The 15,238-nt window shown below is 43.0% G+C and overlaps 1 protein-coding gene across 2 annotated transcripts in view; it reads right to left on the bottom strand.

Annotated features, from left to right (window-relative positions):
• The window catches only part of SLC43A1 (solute carrier family 43 member 1), a 241,742-nt gene that overhangs the window by 46,154 nt on the left and 180,350 nt on the right, over positions 1–15,238 (bottom strand). For both annotated transcript variants that reach the window (XM_073686132.1, XM_073686133.1), the window contains exons 10-11: positions 5,387–5,419; positions 2,907–3,012 (exon numbers count right to left, since the gene is read on the bottom strand). In XM_073686132.1, the coding sequence (XP_073542233.1) occupies positions 2,907–3,012; positions 5,387–5,419 (139 nt within the window). The remainder of the gene's footprint in view (positions 1–2,906; positions 3,013–5,386; positions 5,420–15,238) is intronic.

Genomic DNA, 15,238 nt, shown 5'->3' with positions numbered 1-15,238 from the left:
AATGTTGATGATTATGGATTACAGCCAATGAAAACACAAAAGTCATTATCTCAGTAAACTAGAATACAACAACTGCTTGAAAAATGATTTTAAAATCTGAAATGTTGGCCTACTGAAATGTATGTTTAGTAAATGCACTCATTGGTTGGGGCTCCTTTTGCATCAATTACTGCATCAATGTGGCGTGGCATGGAGGCGATCAGCCTGTGGCACTGCTGAGGTGTTATGGAAGCCCAGGTTGCTGTGATAGCAGCATTCAGCTTGTCTGCATTGTTGGGTCTGGTGTCTCTCATCTTCCTCTTGATAATACCCCATAAATTCTCTATGGGGTTGAGGTCAGGCAAGTTTGCTGGCCAATCAAGCACAGTGATACTGTTGTGTGTAAACCAGGTATTGGTACTTTTGGCAGTGTGGACAGGTGCCAAGTCCTGCTGGAGAATGAAATTTCCATCTCCAAAAAGCTTGTCGGCAGAGGGAAGCATGAAGTGCTCTAAAATTTCCTGGTAGACGGCTGCGCTGACTTTGGTGTTGATAAAACACAGTGGACCTACACCAGCAGATGACATGGCTCCCCAAACCATCACTGATTGTGAAAACTTCACACTAGACCTCCAGCAGCTTGGATTGTGGCCTCTCCACTCTTCCTCCAGACTCTGGGACCTTGATTTCCAAATGAAATGCAAAATTTACTTTCATCTGAAAACAACACCTTGGACCTCTGAGCAACAGTCCAGGTCTTTTTCTCCTTGGCCCAGGTAAGACGCTTCTGGCGTTGTCTATTGGTCATGAGTGGCTTGACACAAGGAATGTGACACTTGTAGCTCATGTCTTGGATACATCTGTGTGTGGTAGCTCTTGAGGCAATGACTCCAGCAGCAGTCCACTCCTTGTGAATCTCCCCCAAATTTTTGAATGGCCTTTTCTTAGCAATCCTTTCAAGGCTGCGGTTATCCCTGTTGCTTGTGCACCTTTTTCTACCACACTTTTTCCTTCCACTCAACTTTCCATTAATATACTTGGATACAGCACTCTGTGAACAGCCAGCTTCTTTAGCAGTGACCTTTTGTGGCTTACTCTCCTTGTGGAGTGTGTCAATGACTACCTTCTGGACATCGGTCAAGTCAGCAGTCTTCCCCATGATTGTGGAGCCTACTGAAACAGACTAAGGGACCTTTTTAAACGCTTAGGAAGCCTTTGCAGGTGTTTTTTGTTAATTATTCTAATTTACTGAGATAATGACTTTTGTGCTTTCATTGGCTGTAAGCCATAATCATCAACATTAACAGAAATAAACACTTGAAATAGATCACTGTGTTTGTAATGACTCTATTTAATATACGAGTTTCACTTTTTGTATTGAAGAACTGAAATAAATTAACTTTTTGATGATATTCTAATTTTGTGAGAAGCACCTGTATATACCCAGGGGAGTACATAGAAATAATGGGGCCCCATAGCAGAAGTTCGAATTTTGCCCCCCTCCCCCCACAAAAAAACTATAAAAATATTCGGTGGGGTCACAGAAGAGCATATCTCACAACTTTTCAACCTTTACAAAGTAATTTTTCCCCTACTGAAGCCCAAGATTTCCCTTTTATTGCACCCATAAAGTATGATGCCAACAAAAGTGCCCCACAAACACTATATGATAACCCCACAGTCCCTCAACATGCACAGTATGATGACCCTACTGCACCCCACCTTAACTCCTCCGACCAAAGTATAGTGACCCCAACACAGTATGATTCCCCAGCTATGATCCCCACACAGCCCTCCATGCAGTATAATGGGCCTACATGCACTATAATGGCCCCACACCTCTCCACACTGTATAATGGCCTGCACTATCCCTTCAAATAATATAATCACACCCACACAGTCCTCAACACAATATGATGGACCCCACACAAACCTTCACACTGTATAGCTGCTTGCATACAGTATAATCGCCCCCACATAGCCCTCCATAAAGTATAAAGGCTCCCACAAAACCCTCCAAATATTACAATGGGCCTCACATTATTTCTGCATACAGTATCACATAATCCTCCATACAGTATACTAAACGGCCCATAGTCCTCCATACAGTATACTGCACTCCCCATAATCCTCCATACAATATACTGCACTCCCCATAGTCCTCCATATAGTATACTGCATTCTCTATAGTCCTCCATTCTACATACTTCATTCCCCACAGTCCTCCATACAGTATTATGTACTCCCCACAGTCCTCCATACAGTATACTGCACTCCCCATAGTCTTCCACACAGTATACTGCACTCCCCATAGTCCTCCGTACAGCATAATGCACTCCCCATAGTCCTCCATGCAGTATAATGCACTCTCCATAGTCCTCCATATAGTATAATTCACACCCCATAGTCCTCCATACAGTACTATAGCCACCGCAATTAAAAAAAATACAATACTCATCTCTCCTCCTCATTCTCCTCGTGACATAATCATGGCCACTGTGCTGACACCTCAGATGCCGAGGAAGAAAGATGGAGGTGACAGCATCAGCTGACGGCTCCCTCCTCCATCACTGCTTTCAACTGTATCGGCATCCAGGATGTCGACACACTTGAAAGTGCAATGACAGGTGGGGGGTCCGATGCCCCGACTAACGGGCCCCATAGTGGCTTTGTAGCCTGCCGCAATTGGCGGTACAGCACTGTATATATCCTGCAATATCAGGACAAGCTGCCCAAGACAGTAACACAGCACTTATTGAGGATCTGAAAGGCTCTGGTCACAATGTTTGCTGAATATTTTCAGCATATAAACCTGTACGGTATTCCTGGAAACTTTTTGCAATGCTAACGACATATACCATTCTGATTTCACAATTAGTTATAGATTAATATGATCCATTGTCACTGATCAGTGACCAGTGACTCACTCTTCATCAGTCTCTTTCATCTTCCAGTCCATCACAAATCCAATGAAAGGACAGGTGAAAAGGCACAGCAGTTGTAGAACCCCAAACACCGATGAGTAAAATCCCACTGCAAGAAGAGAGAATCTGGTGTTACACAACCTGGTGCTATATCAAGTAGATGTAAAAACAGACGTGAATCCAGTTTATGACATTTCTCCAGATGAATGCAAACTGCCAGTTCAGTAAAATATTAAAGTGGTTGTATAATCAGGACAACCTCTCTTAACATGCCCTACTGGGGTACATGATCATAACACAGCAAGGATCAAGCTGGAGTGAGAAGGTGCTAATCAAAGGGAACCTGTCAATCGATGCATGCTGGCCAAACCACGGGTAACATGAATCAGGTCCTGGCTGCTTGTCAACAAACAAGTATTTTTTTTTTCAAAAATGCTCCAGATTTCAGAGAAAACATAGTTTGAAGATCCGGCTGGGGAATACAGGGAGAGATGAGACTAGTCAGGTGCCACCTCCAGGCAGCTTCTCCCTGCTCCGCTCCAGGTGATTGACAGATCTCTGCCACAAACATAGGATGAAACCTGTCTATCACTAGAGCAGTGAGAGAAGAATCCAGACTACAGTCCCCAACTGGCTCTTCAAACCATGAAGGATTTCAGAAAAAAAACATACCTGGTGCAATCATGCAAATAGGCTCTGATTCACGCTGTCTGTGGTTTGGGAACATGAATGAAGTGATAGGTTTCCTTTAAGTCATTCAAAAAGTTAGTTCACAATAATTGGATACCTCCCAGGGTCAATAAATACATTTAACATAGAAAACCCTTTAAAAAGATAATCTTTAATAGAAATATTTAAAATCTAACCTCACCTCAAATACTGAATTACATGAAAAAAGACATATATGATATGACTGTGATCCAAATCTAATTTTATACGCTAACAATGGGGTCAAACTCTAGTGTCCTAAATGACCAAACATTATAGCAAAAGAACACCTCTAGATGGACAATTGACCCAAGCCTATCTGAGAAATATATAGATGGGTCACAGTCATATCATATATGTCTTTATTCATGTAATTCAGTATTTGAGGTGAGGTTAGATTTTAAATATTTCTATTAAAGATTATCTTTTTAAAGGGTTTTCTATGTTAAAAGTCATTTAAAAAGTTATCATTTATCACTACAATTCCCCTGTAGCAGCCTCTGCAGCAAAAATGATCTGGTGCTTGCAACTTTACTTTTAAATATCAACAGTTTGCAGGGGATATCAAAAGCGGGGCCAAAGATGATCAACAGATCTTATATTTTGATTCAGGACCGATTAAAAAAATCTTACAACTAAGTATTAAAAAGAATGCCAATTCTACTTATATTTCACCCACAATACATCATGATAGTCCAATTCTCTTGGAAATCTCAACAATCAGTGTTTTGAAGGGGTTGTAGAGCTCATGTGACTTCTGCACCTTCTCCTATTCACTTGAATTATACATTTAAAGAGGTTGTCCAGTTTAAAACAACAAGTCTGCAGTCACTCTATGTGACTGCAGACCTGTGAATTCTTACATTGTGTGCACTGCGCGCTGTGAAGATTCTCCGGTGCCGGGAGAACAAGAATGTGATATGGATGCTCCCAGCCACAATCCGACTAAACTATTACCGGCTTCACTCAATACACTTGCATTGAGCGAAGACGCGCCCATCTACTCTGAATGTGGGAATATGCAAATCATTTTCTTGTGGTCACATGTCCGCTGCTCCTAGCACCGGCGAATCCTCAGAGCGCGCAGTGTGCACAATGTGAGAATTCACAAGTCTGCAGTCACATAGAGTGACTGCAGACTTGTAGTTTTAGACCCAACAACCCTGCTGCCACAAAAAGTTCCCCAGAAAATATCAATACTGGAAAATCTTTACTGAAAACTCAACATTGTACTATTCCTCTTAAGAATGTATAAATAAATAGACAATTGGGTGTAACCTGTTGGGGGTATGTTCCTACACATAATATAGTATGACACTATTAAATCATTGCTGACTGTCTAGGATGCACTCCTTTGAAAAGAAATGGTTACCCCTAGCTGTAAACTTATTTTAACATTTGTAGGAACAATTTACAAGGAAAAGCTACAAATATGGTTTGAAGAAAATCTGCTCCATATTTTTTTTGTAGCAGCTAAGTCCTTAGTTTAACAGAGAGATGACAGGTCCTCGTTAAAAAAGAAAAAAAAATGGGGTGCATTTTATTCAATTAATGTGTTTAATGTACAGAAAATACAATTGATGTGTTTAATGTTTGACCCATAGCCATTACTTGTAATCATACATTTAATTTGGAAATCCAATAGTTGCCTGCCTTATGACTTTCCCCTAGTATGAAAAATCTGTGTATAAAGATTTTACTGTAATAGATATTTTCTATAATCACTAACTACAAAAAATTAATAAAGTTATATACATTTCTAAATAAGACATTACCTGTGTATTCAGCTTCCAATTTCAGATCTTCAACTATTAAAATTAAAAAAGAAACATACATTTGTAATGAGCCTTCAATATGAGAGTTGTTTTTTTCTCTACTTTAATTTACTAATGATGAAGCCTGCTTTAACCACTTTTTTCCTTGTCACATTGCAACAGCCATTTTCTGTTAATGTAGTATTATAATCACTTTATTTTATTTTTTTGTTTGGTAAGCTATATTTTCAATAGGTTATTTTTTTGGGGGGTGTGATATGCTCACTGGTAATATACAGTACAGACCAAAAGTTTGGACACACCTTCTCATTTAAAGATTTTTCTGCATTTTCATGACTATGAAAATTGTACATTCACACTGAAGGCATCAAAACTATGAATTAACACATGTGGAATTATATACTTAACAAAAAAGTGTGAAACAACTGAAAATATGTCTTATATTCTTGGTTCTTCAAAGTAGCCACCTTTTGCTTTGATGACTGCTTTGCACACTCTTGGCATTCTCTTGATGAGCTTCAAGAGGTAATCATCGGAAATGGTCTTCCAATAATCTTGAAGGAGTTCCCAGAGATGCTTAGCTCTTGTTGGCCCTTTTGCCTTCAATCTGCGGTCCAGCTCACCCCAAACCATCTCGATTGGGTTCAGGTCTGGTGACTGTGGAAGCCAGGTCATCTCGTGTAGCACCCCATCACTCTCCTTCTTGGTCAAATAGCCCTTACACAGCCTGGTGGTGTGTTTGGGGTCATTGTCCTGTTGAAAAATAAATGATGGTCCAACTAAACGCAAACCGGATGGAATAGCATGCCGCTGCAAGATGCTGTGGTAGCCATGCTGGTTCAGTAGGCCTTCAATTTTGAATAAATCCCCAACAGTGTCACCAGCAAAGCACCCCCACACCATCACACCTCCTCCTCCATGCTTCACGGTGCGAACCAGGCATGTAGAGTCAATCCGTTCACCTTTTCTGCGTCGCACAAAGACACGGTGGTTGAAACGAAAGATCTCCAATTTGGACTCATCAGACCAAAGCACAGATTTCCACTGGTCTAATGTTCATTCCTTGTGTTCTTTAGCCCAAACAAGTCTCTTCTGCTTGTTGCCTGTCCTTAGCAGTGGTTTCCTAGCAGCTATTTTACCATGAAAGCCTGCTGCACAAAGTCTCCTCTTAACAGTTGTTTTAGAGATGTGTCTGCTGCTAGAACTCTGTGTGGCATTGACCTGGTCTCTAATCTGAGCTGCTGTTAACCTGCGATTTCTGAGGCTGGTGATTCGGATAAACTTATCCTCAGAAGCAGAGGTGACTCTCGGTCTTCCTTTCCTGGGGCGGTCCTCAAGTGAGCTAGTTTCTTTGTAGCGCTTGATGGTTTTTGCAACTGCACTTGGGGACACTTTCAAAGTTTTCCCAATTTTTCGCACTTACTGACCTTCATTTCCTAAAGTAATGATGGCCACTCGTTTTTCTTTACTTAGCTGCTTTTTTCTTGCCATAATACAAATTCTAACAGTCTATTCAGTAGGACTATCAGCTGTGTATCCACCAGAGTTCTGCACAACACAACTGATGGTCCCAACCCCATTTATAAGGCAAGAAATCCCACTTAGTAAACCTGACAGGGAACACCTGTGAAGTGAAAACTATTTCCGGTGACTACCTCTTGAAGCTCATCAAGAGAATGCCAAGAGTGTGCAAAGCAGTCATCAAAGCGAAAGGTGGCTACTTTGAAAAACCTAGAATATAAGACATATTTTCAGTTGTTTGACACTTTTTTGTTAAGTATATAATTCCACATGTGTTAATTCATAGTTTTGATGCCTTCAGTGTGAATGTACAATTTTCATAGTCATGAAAATACAGAAAAATCTTTAAATGAGAAGGTGTGTCCAAACTTTTGGTCTGTACTGTATATGATGGGAGATATGTATTATGAAGGCTGCTATCTTCCGTGATGTGAAATCCACAAGTTCCTCTCCAGTGTGTTATGTGCTCAGTGGTTATTCGGCCATGACAGGATTTGTTTTTTTTCTGAGTAGCTTTTGTCTTTCGCCGGAACAAAATTTTTAATTTTATTATTATTATTTATTTTAAAACAATCAAAAATCTCCCATCCGGTCAAGGCTAACTATTGCTCACTTTTAGGCAAACAAGAATGTTATGGAGACAGATAACCATTATAAAGAAAATTATATACTACTAGATGGTGGCCCGATTCTAACGCATCGGGTATTCTAGAATATGTATGTAGCTTATTCTGTCATCCTCATTGGAGTATTTTCGCTTACGACCCATTGGAAGACAGGAAGCATAAATCGTGATAGCGTACAGTAAAGAAGTATCTGTTCAGCGCGCTGTGACTGACAGAACGTCTTCAGTAAACGTGACTGAACTACGTGGCACTGCGACTGACAGAACTTATTCAGTAAACGTGAGTGAACTACGTGGCACTGTGACTGACAGAACTTGTCCAGTAAACGTGACTGAACTACGTGGCACTGTGACTGACAGAACGTGTTCAGTAAACGTGACTGAACTACGTGGCACTGTGACTGACAGAAATTATTCAGTAAACGTGACTGAACTACGTGGCACTGTGACTGACAGAGCTTGTACAGTAAACGTGACTGAACTACATCACACTGTGACTGACAGAACTTGTCCAGTAAACGTGACTGAACTACGTGGCACTGTGACTGACAGAACGTGTTCAGTAAACGTGACTGAACTACATGGCACTGTGACTGACAGAACTTGTTCAGTAAACGTGCCTGAACTATGTGGCACTGTGACTGACAGAGCTTGTACAGTAAATGTGACTGAACTACATCACACTGTGACTGACAGAACTTGTTCAGTAAACGTGACTGAACTACGTGGTACTGTGACTGACAGAACTTATTCAGTAAACGTGACTGAACTACGTGGCACTGTGACTGACAGAACGTGTTCAGTAAACGTGAGTGAACTACGTGGCACTGTGACTGACAGAACTTGTTCAGTAAACGTGACTGAACTACGTGGCACTGTGACTGACAGAACTTGTTCAGTAAACGTGACTGAACTACATCACACTGTGACTGACAGAACTTGTCCAGTAAACGTGACTGAACTACGTGGCACTGTGATTGACAGAACGTGTTCAGTAAACGTGACTGAACTATGTGGCACTGTGACTGACAGAACTTGTTCAGTAAACGTGACTGAACTACGTGGCACTGTGACTGACAGAGCTTGTACAGTAAACGTGACTGAACTACATCACACTGTGACTGACAGAACTTGTTCAGTAAACGTGAGTGAACTACGTGGTACTGTGACTGACAGAACTTATTCAGTAAACATGAGTGAACTACGTGGCACTGTGACTGACAGAACTTGTTCAGTAAACGCGACTGAACTACGTGGCACTGCGACTGACAGAACGTGTTCAGTAAACGTGACTGAACTACGTGGCACTGTGACTGACAGAACTTGTCCAGTAAACGTGAGTGAACTACGTCGCGCTGTGACTGACAGAACTTGTCTAGTAAACGTGACTGAACTACATCACACTGTGACTGACAGAACTTGTCCAGTAAACGTGACTGAACTACGTCGCGCTGTGACTGACAGAACTTATTCAGTAAACGAGACTGAACTACGTGGCTCTGTGACTGACAGAACGTGTTCAGTAAACGTGAGTGAACTACGTGGCACTGTGACTGACAGAACTTGTTCAGTAAACGTGACTGAACTACGTGGCACTGTGACTGACAGAACGTGTCCAGTAAACGTGACTGAACTACGTGGCACTGTGACTGACAGAACGTGTTCAGTAAACGTGACTGAACTACATCACACTGTGACTGACAGAACTTTTCCAGTAAACGTGACTGAACTACGTGGCACTGTGACTGACAGAACGTGTTCAGTAAACGTGACTGAACTACGTGGCACTGTGACTGACAGAACTTGTTCAGTAAACGTGACTGAACTACATCACACTGTGACTGACAGAACTTGTCCAGTAAACGTGACTGAACTACGTGGCACTGTGACTGACAGAACTTGTTCAGTAAAAGTGACTAAACTACATCACACTGTGACTGACAGAACTTGTCCAGTAAACGTGACTGAACTACATCACACTGTGACTGACAGAACTTGTCCAGTAAAAGTGACTGAACTACATCGCGCTGTGACTGACAGAACTTGTTCAGTAAACGTGACTGAACTACGTGGCACTGTGACTGACAGAGCTTGTACAGTAAACGTGACTGAAATACATCACACTGTGACTGACAGAACTTGTCCAGTAAACGTGACTGAACTACGGGGCACTGTGACTATCAGAACTTGTTCAGTAAACGTGACTGAACTACGTGGCACTGTGATTGACAGAACTTGTTCAGTAAACGTGACTGAACTACGTGGCACTGTGACTGACAGAACTTGTTCAGTAAACGTGAGTGAACTACGTGGTACTGTGACTGACAGAACTTATTCAGTAAACATGAGTGAACTATGTGGCACTGTGACTGACAGAACTTATTCAGTAAACATGAGTGAACTACGTGGCACTGTGACTGACAGAACTTGTTCAGTAAACGCGACTGAACTACGTGGCACTGTGACTGACAGAAAGTGTTCAGTAAACGTGATTGAACTACGTGGCACTGAGACTGACAGAACTTGTCCAGTAAACGTGAGTGAACTACGTCACGCTGTGACTGACAGAGCTTGTCCAGTAAACGTGACTGAACTACATCACACTGTGACTGACAGAACTTGTCCAGTAAACGTGACTGAACTACGTCGCGCTGTGACTGACAGAACTTATTCAGTAAACATGACTGAACTACGTGGCACTGTGACTGACAGAACGTGTTCTGTAAACGTGAGTGAACTACGTGGCACTGTGACTGACAGAACTTGTCCAGTAAACGTGACTGAACTACGTGGCACTGTGACTGACAGAACTTGTCCAGTAAACGTGACTGAACTACGTGGCACTGTGACTGACAGAACGTGTTCAGTAAACGTGACTGAACTACATCACACTGTGACTGACAGAACTTGTCCAGTAAACGTGACTGAACTACGTGGCACTGTGACTGACAGAACGTGTTCTGTAAACGTGAGTGAACTACGTGGCACTGTGACTGACAGAACTTGTCCAGTAAACGTGACTGAACTACGTGGCACTGTGACTGACAGAACTTGTCCAGTAAACGTGACTGAACTACGTGGAACTGTGACTGACAGAACGTGTTCAGTAAACGTGACTGAACTACATCACACTGTGACTGACAGAACTTGTCCAGTAAACGTGACTGAACTACGTGGCACTGTGACTGACAGAACGTGTTCAGTAAACGTGACTGAACTACGTGGCACTGTGACTGACAGAACTTGTCCAGTAAACGTGACTGAACTACATCACATTGTGACTGACAGAACTTGTTCAGTAAACGTGACTGAACTACATCACACTGTGACTGACAGAACTTGTTCAGTAAACGTGACTGAACTACATCACACTGTGACTGACAGAACTTGTTCAGTAAACGTGAGTGAACTACGTGGTACTGTGACTGACAGAACTTATTCAGTAAACGTGAGTGAACTACGTGGCACTGTGACTGACAGAACTTGTTCAGTAAACGCGACTGAACTACGTGGCACTGCGACTGACAGAACGTGTTCAGTAAACGTGAGTGAACTACGTCGCGCTGTGACTGACAGAACTTGTCCAGTAAACGTGACTGAACTACATCACACTGTGACTGACAGAACTTGTTCAGTAAACGTGACTGAACTAGGTGGCACTGTGACTGACAGAACTTGTCCAGTAAACGTGACTGAACTACGTCGCGCTGTGACTGACAGAACTTATTCAGTAAACGTGACTGAACTACGTGGCACTGTGACTGACAGAACTTATTCAGTAAACGTGAGTGAACTACGTGGCACTGTGACTGACAGAACTTGTTCAGTAAACGTGACTGAACTACGTGGCACTGTGACTGACAGAACTTGTCCAGTAAACGTGACTGAACTACGTGGCACTGTGACTGACAGAACGTGTTCAGTAAACGTGACTGAACTACATCACACTGTGACTGACAGAACTTGTCCAGTAAACGTGACTGAACTACGTGGCACTGTGACTGACAGAACGTGTTCAGTAAACGTGACTGAACTACGTGGCACTGTGACTGACAGAACTTGTTCAGTAAACGTGACTGAACTACATCACACTGTGACTGACAGAACTTGTCCAGTAAACGTGACTGAACTACGTGGCACTGTGACTGACAGAACTTGTTCAGTAAAAGTGACTGAACTACATCACACTGTGACTGACAGAACTTGTCCAGTAAACGTGACTGAACTACATCACACTGTGACTGACAGAACTTGTCCAGTAAAAGTGACTGAACTACGTCGCGCTGTGACTGACAGAACTTATTCAGTAAACGTGACTGAACTACATGGCACTGTGGCTGACAGAACGCGTTCAGTAAACGTGAGTGAACTACGTGGCACTGTGACTGACAGAACTTATTCAGTAAACATGAGTGAACTACGTGGCACTGTGACTGACAGAACTTGTTCAATAAACGCGACTGAACTACGTGGCACTGCGACTGACAGAAAGTGTTCAGTAAACGTGACTGAACTACGTGGCACTGTGACTGACAGAACTTGTCCAGTAAATGTGAGTGAACTACGTCACGCTGTGACTGACAGAACTTGTCCAGTAAACGTGACTGAACTACGTGGCACTGTGACTGACAGAACTTGTTCAGTAAACGTGACTGAACTACATCACACTGTGACTGACAGAACTTGTCCAGTAAACGTGACTGAACTACGTGGCACTGTGACTGACAGAACTTGTTAAGTAAAAGTGACTGAACTACATCACACTGTGACTGACAGAACTTGTCCAGTAAAAGTGACTGAACTACGTCGCGCTGTGACTGACAGAACTTATTCAGTAAACGTGACTGAACTACGTGGCACTGTGGCTGACAGAACGCGTTCAGTAAACGTGACTGAACTACGTGGCACTGTGGCTGACAGAACGCGTTCAGTAAACGTGAGTGAACTACGTGGCACTGTGACTGACAGAACTTGTTCAGTAAACGTGACTGAACTACGTGGCACTGTGACTGACAGAACGTGTTCAGTAAACGTGACTGAACTACGTGGCATTGTGACTGACAGAACGTGTTCAGTAAACGTGACTGAACTACGTGGCACTGTGACTGACAAAGCTTGTACAGTAAACGTGCCTGAATTACGTGGCACTGTGACTGACAGAACTTATTCAGTAAACGTGACTGAACTACGTGGCACTGTGGCTGACAGAACGCGTTCAGTAAACGTGACTGAACTACGTGGCACTGTGGCTGACAGAACGCGTTCAGTAAACGTGACTGAACTACGTGGCACTGTGACTGACAGAACGTGTTCAGTAAACGTGACTGAACTACGTGGCACTGTGGCTGACAGAACGCGTTCAGTAAACGTGACTGAACTACATCACACTGTGACTGACACAACTTGCTCAGTAAACGTGCCTGAATTACGTGGCACTGTGACTGACAGAACTTATTCAGTAAACGTGAGTGAACTACGTGGCACTGTGACTGACAGAACTTATTCAGTAAACATGAGTGAACTACGTGGCACTGTGACTGACAGAACTTGTTCAGTAAACGCGACTGAACTACGTGGCACTGCGACTGACAGAAAGTGTTCAGTAAATGTGACTGAACTACGTCGCACTGTGACTGACAGAACTTGTCCAGTAAACGTGACTGAACTACGTCGCGCTGTGACTGACAGAACTTATTCAGTAAACGTGACTGAACTACGTGGCACTGTGACTGACAGAATGTGTTCTGTAAACGTGAGTGAACTACGTGGCACTGTGACTGACAGAACTTGTTCAGTAAAAGTGACTGAACTACATCACACTGTGACTGACAGAACTTGTCCAGTAAAAGTGACTGAACTACGTCGCGCTGTGACTGACAGAACTTATTCAGTAAACGTGACTGAACTACGTGGCACTGTGACTGACAGAACGTGTTCAGTAAACGTGAGTGAACTACGTGGCACTGTGACTGACAGAACTTGTTCAGTAAACGTGACTGAACTACGTGGCACTGTGACTGACAGAACTTGTTCAGTAAACGTGACTGAACTACATCACACTGTGACTGACAGAACTTGTCCAGTAAACGTGACTTAACTACGTGGCACTGTGACTGACAGAACGTGTTCAGTAAACGTGACTGAACTACGTGGCACTGTGACTGACAGAACTTGTTCAGTAAACGTGACTGAACTACGTGGCACTGTGACTGACAGAACTTGTTCAGTAAAAGTGACTGAACTACATCACACTGTGACTGACAGAACTTGTCCAGTAAACGTGACTGAACTACATCACACTGTGACTGACAGAACTTGTCCAGTAAAAGTGACTGAACTACGTCGCGCTGTGACTGACAGAACTTATTCAGTAAACGTGACTGAACTACATGGCACTGTGGCTGACAGAACGCGTTCAGTAAACGTGAGTGAACTACATGGCACTGTGACTGACAGAACTTATTCAGTAAACATGAGTGAACTACGTGGCACTGTGACTGACAGAACTTGTTCAATAAACGCGACTGAACTACGTGGCACTGCGACTGACAGAAAGTGTTCAGTAAACGTGACTGAACTACGTGGCACTGTGACTGACAGAACTTGTCCAGTAAATGTGAGTGAACTACGTCACGCTGTGACTGACAGAACTTGTCCAGTAAACGTGACTGAACTACGTGGCACTGTGACTGACAGAACTTGTTCAGTAAACGTGACTGAACTACATCACACTGTGACTGACAGAACTTGTCCAGTAAACGTGACTGAACTACGTGGCACTGTGACTGACAGAACTTGTTAAGTAAAAGTGACTGAACTACATCACACTGTGACTGACAGAACTTGTCCAGTAAAAGTGACTGAACTACGTCGCGCTGTGACTGACAGAACTTATTCAGTAAACGTGACTGAACTACGTGGCACTGTGGCTGACAGAACGCGTTCAGTAAACGTGACTGAACTACGTGGCACTGTGGCTGACAGAACGCGTTCAGTAAACGTGAGTGAACTACGTGGCACTGTGACTGACAGAACTTGTTCAGTAAACGTGACTGAACTACGTGGCACTGTGACTGACAGAACGTGTTCAGTAAACGTGACTGAACTACGTGGCACTGTGACTGACAGAACGTGTTCAGTAAACGTGACTGAACTACGTGGCACTGTGACTGACAAAGCTTGTACAGTAAACGTGACTGAACTACATCACACTGTGACTGACATAACTTGTTCAGTAAACGTGCCTGAATTACGTGGCACTGTGACTGACAGAACTTATTCAGTAAACGTGAGTGAACTACGTGGCACTGTGACTGACAGAACTTATTCAGTAAACATGAGTGAACTACGTGGCACTGTGACTGACAGAACTTGTTCAGTAAACGCGACTGAACTACGTGGCACTGCGACTGACAGAAAGTGTTCAGTAAACGTGACTGAACTACGTGGCACTGTGACTGACAGAACTTGTCCAGTAAACGTGACTGAACTAGGTGGCACTGTGACTGACAGAACTTGTCCAGTAAACGTGACTGAACTACGTCGCGCTGTGACTGACAGAACTTATTCAGTAAACGTGACTGAACTACGTGGCACTGTGACTGACAGAACTTATTCAGTAAACGTGAGTGAACTACGTGGCACTGTGACTGACAGAACTTGTTCAGTAAACGTGACTGAACTACGTGGCACTGTGACTGACAGAA

The sequence above is a fragment of the Phyllobates terribilis genome, unplaced genomic scaffold, assembly GCF_046119375.1.
Source record: "Phyllobates terribilis strain yellow unplaced genomic scaffold, ASM4611937v1 Scaffold_5__5_contigs__length_657084704, whole genome shotgun sequence".
Classification (NCBI taxonomy): domain Eukaryota; kingdom Metazoa; phylum Chordata; class Amphibia; order Anura; family Dendrobatidae; genus Phyllobates; species Phyllobates terribilis.
Note: the sequence above shows the minus strand (reverse complement) of the source record. Positions and strands in the feature narration are given on the sequence as shown.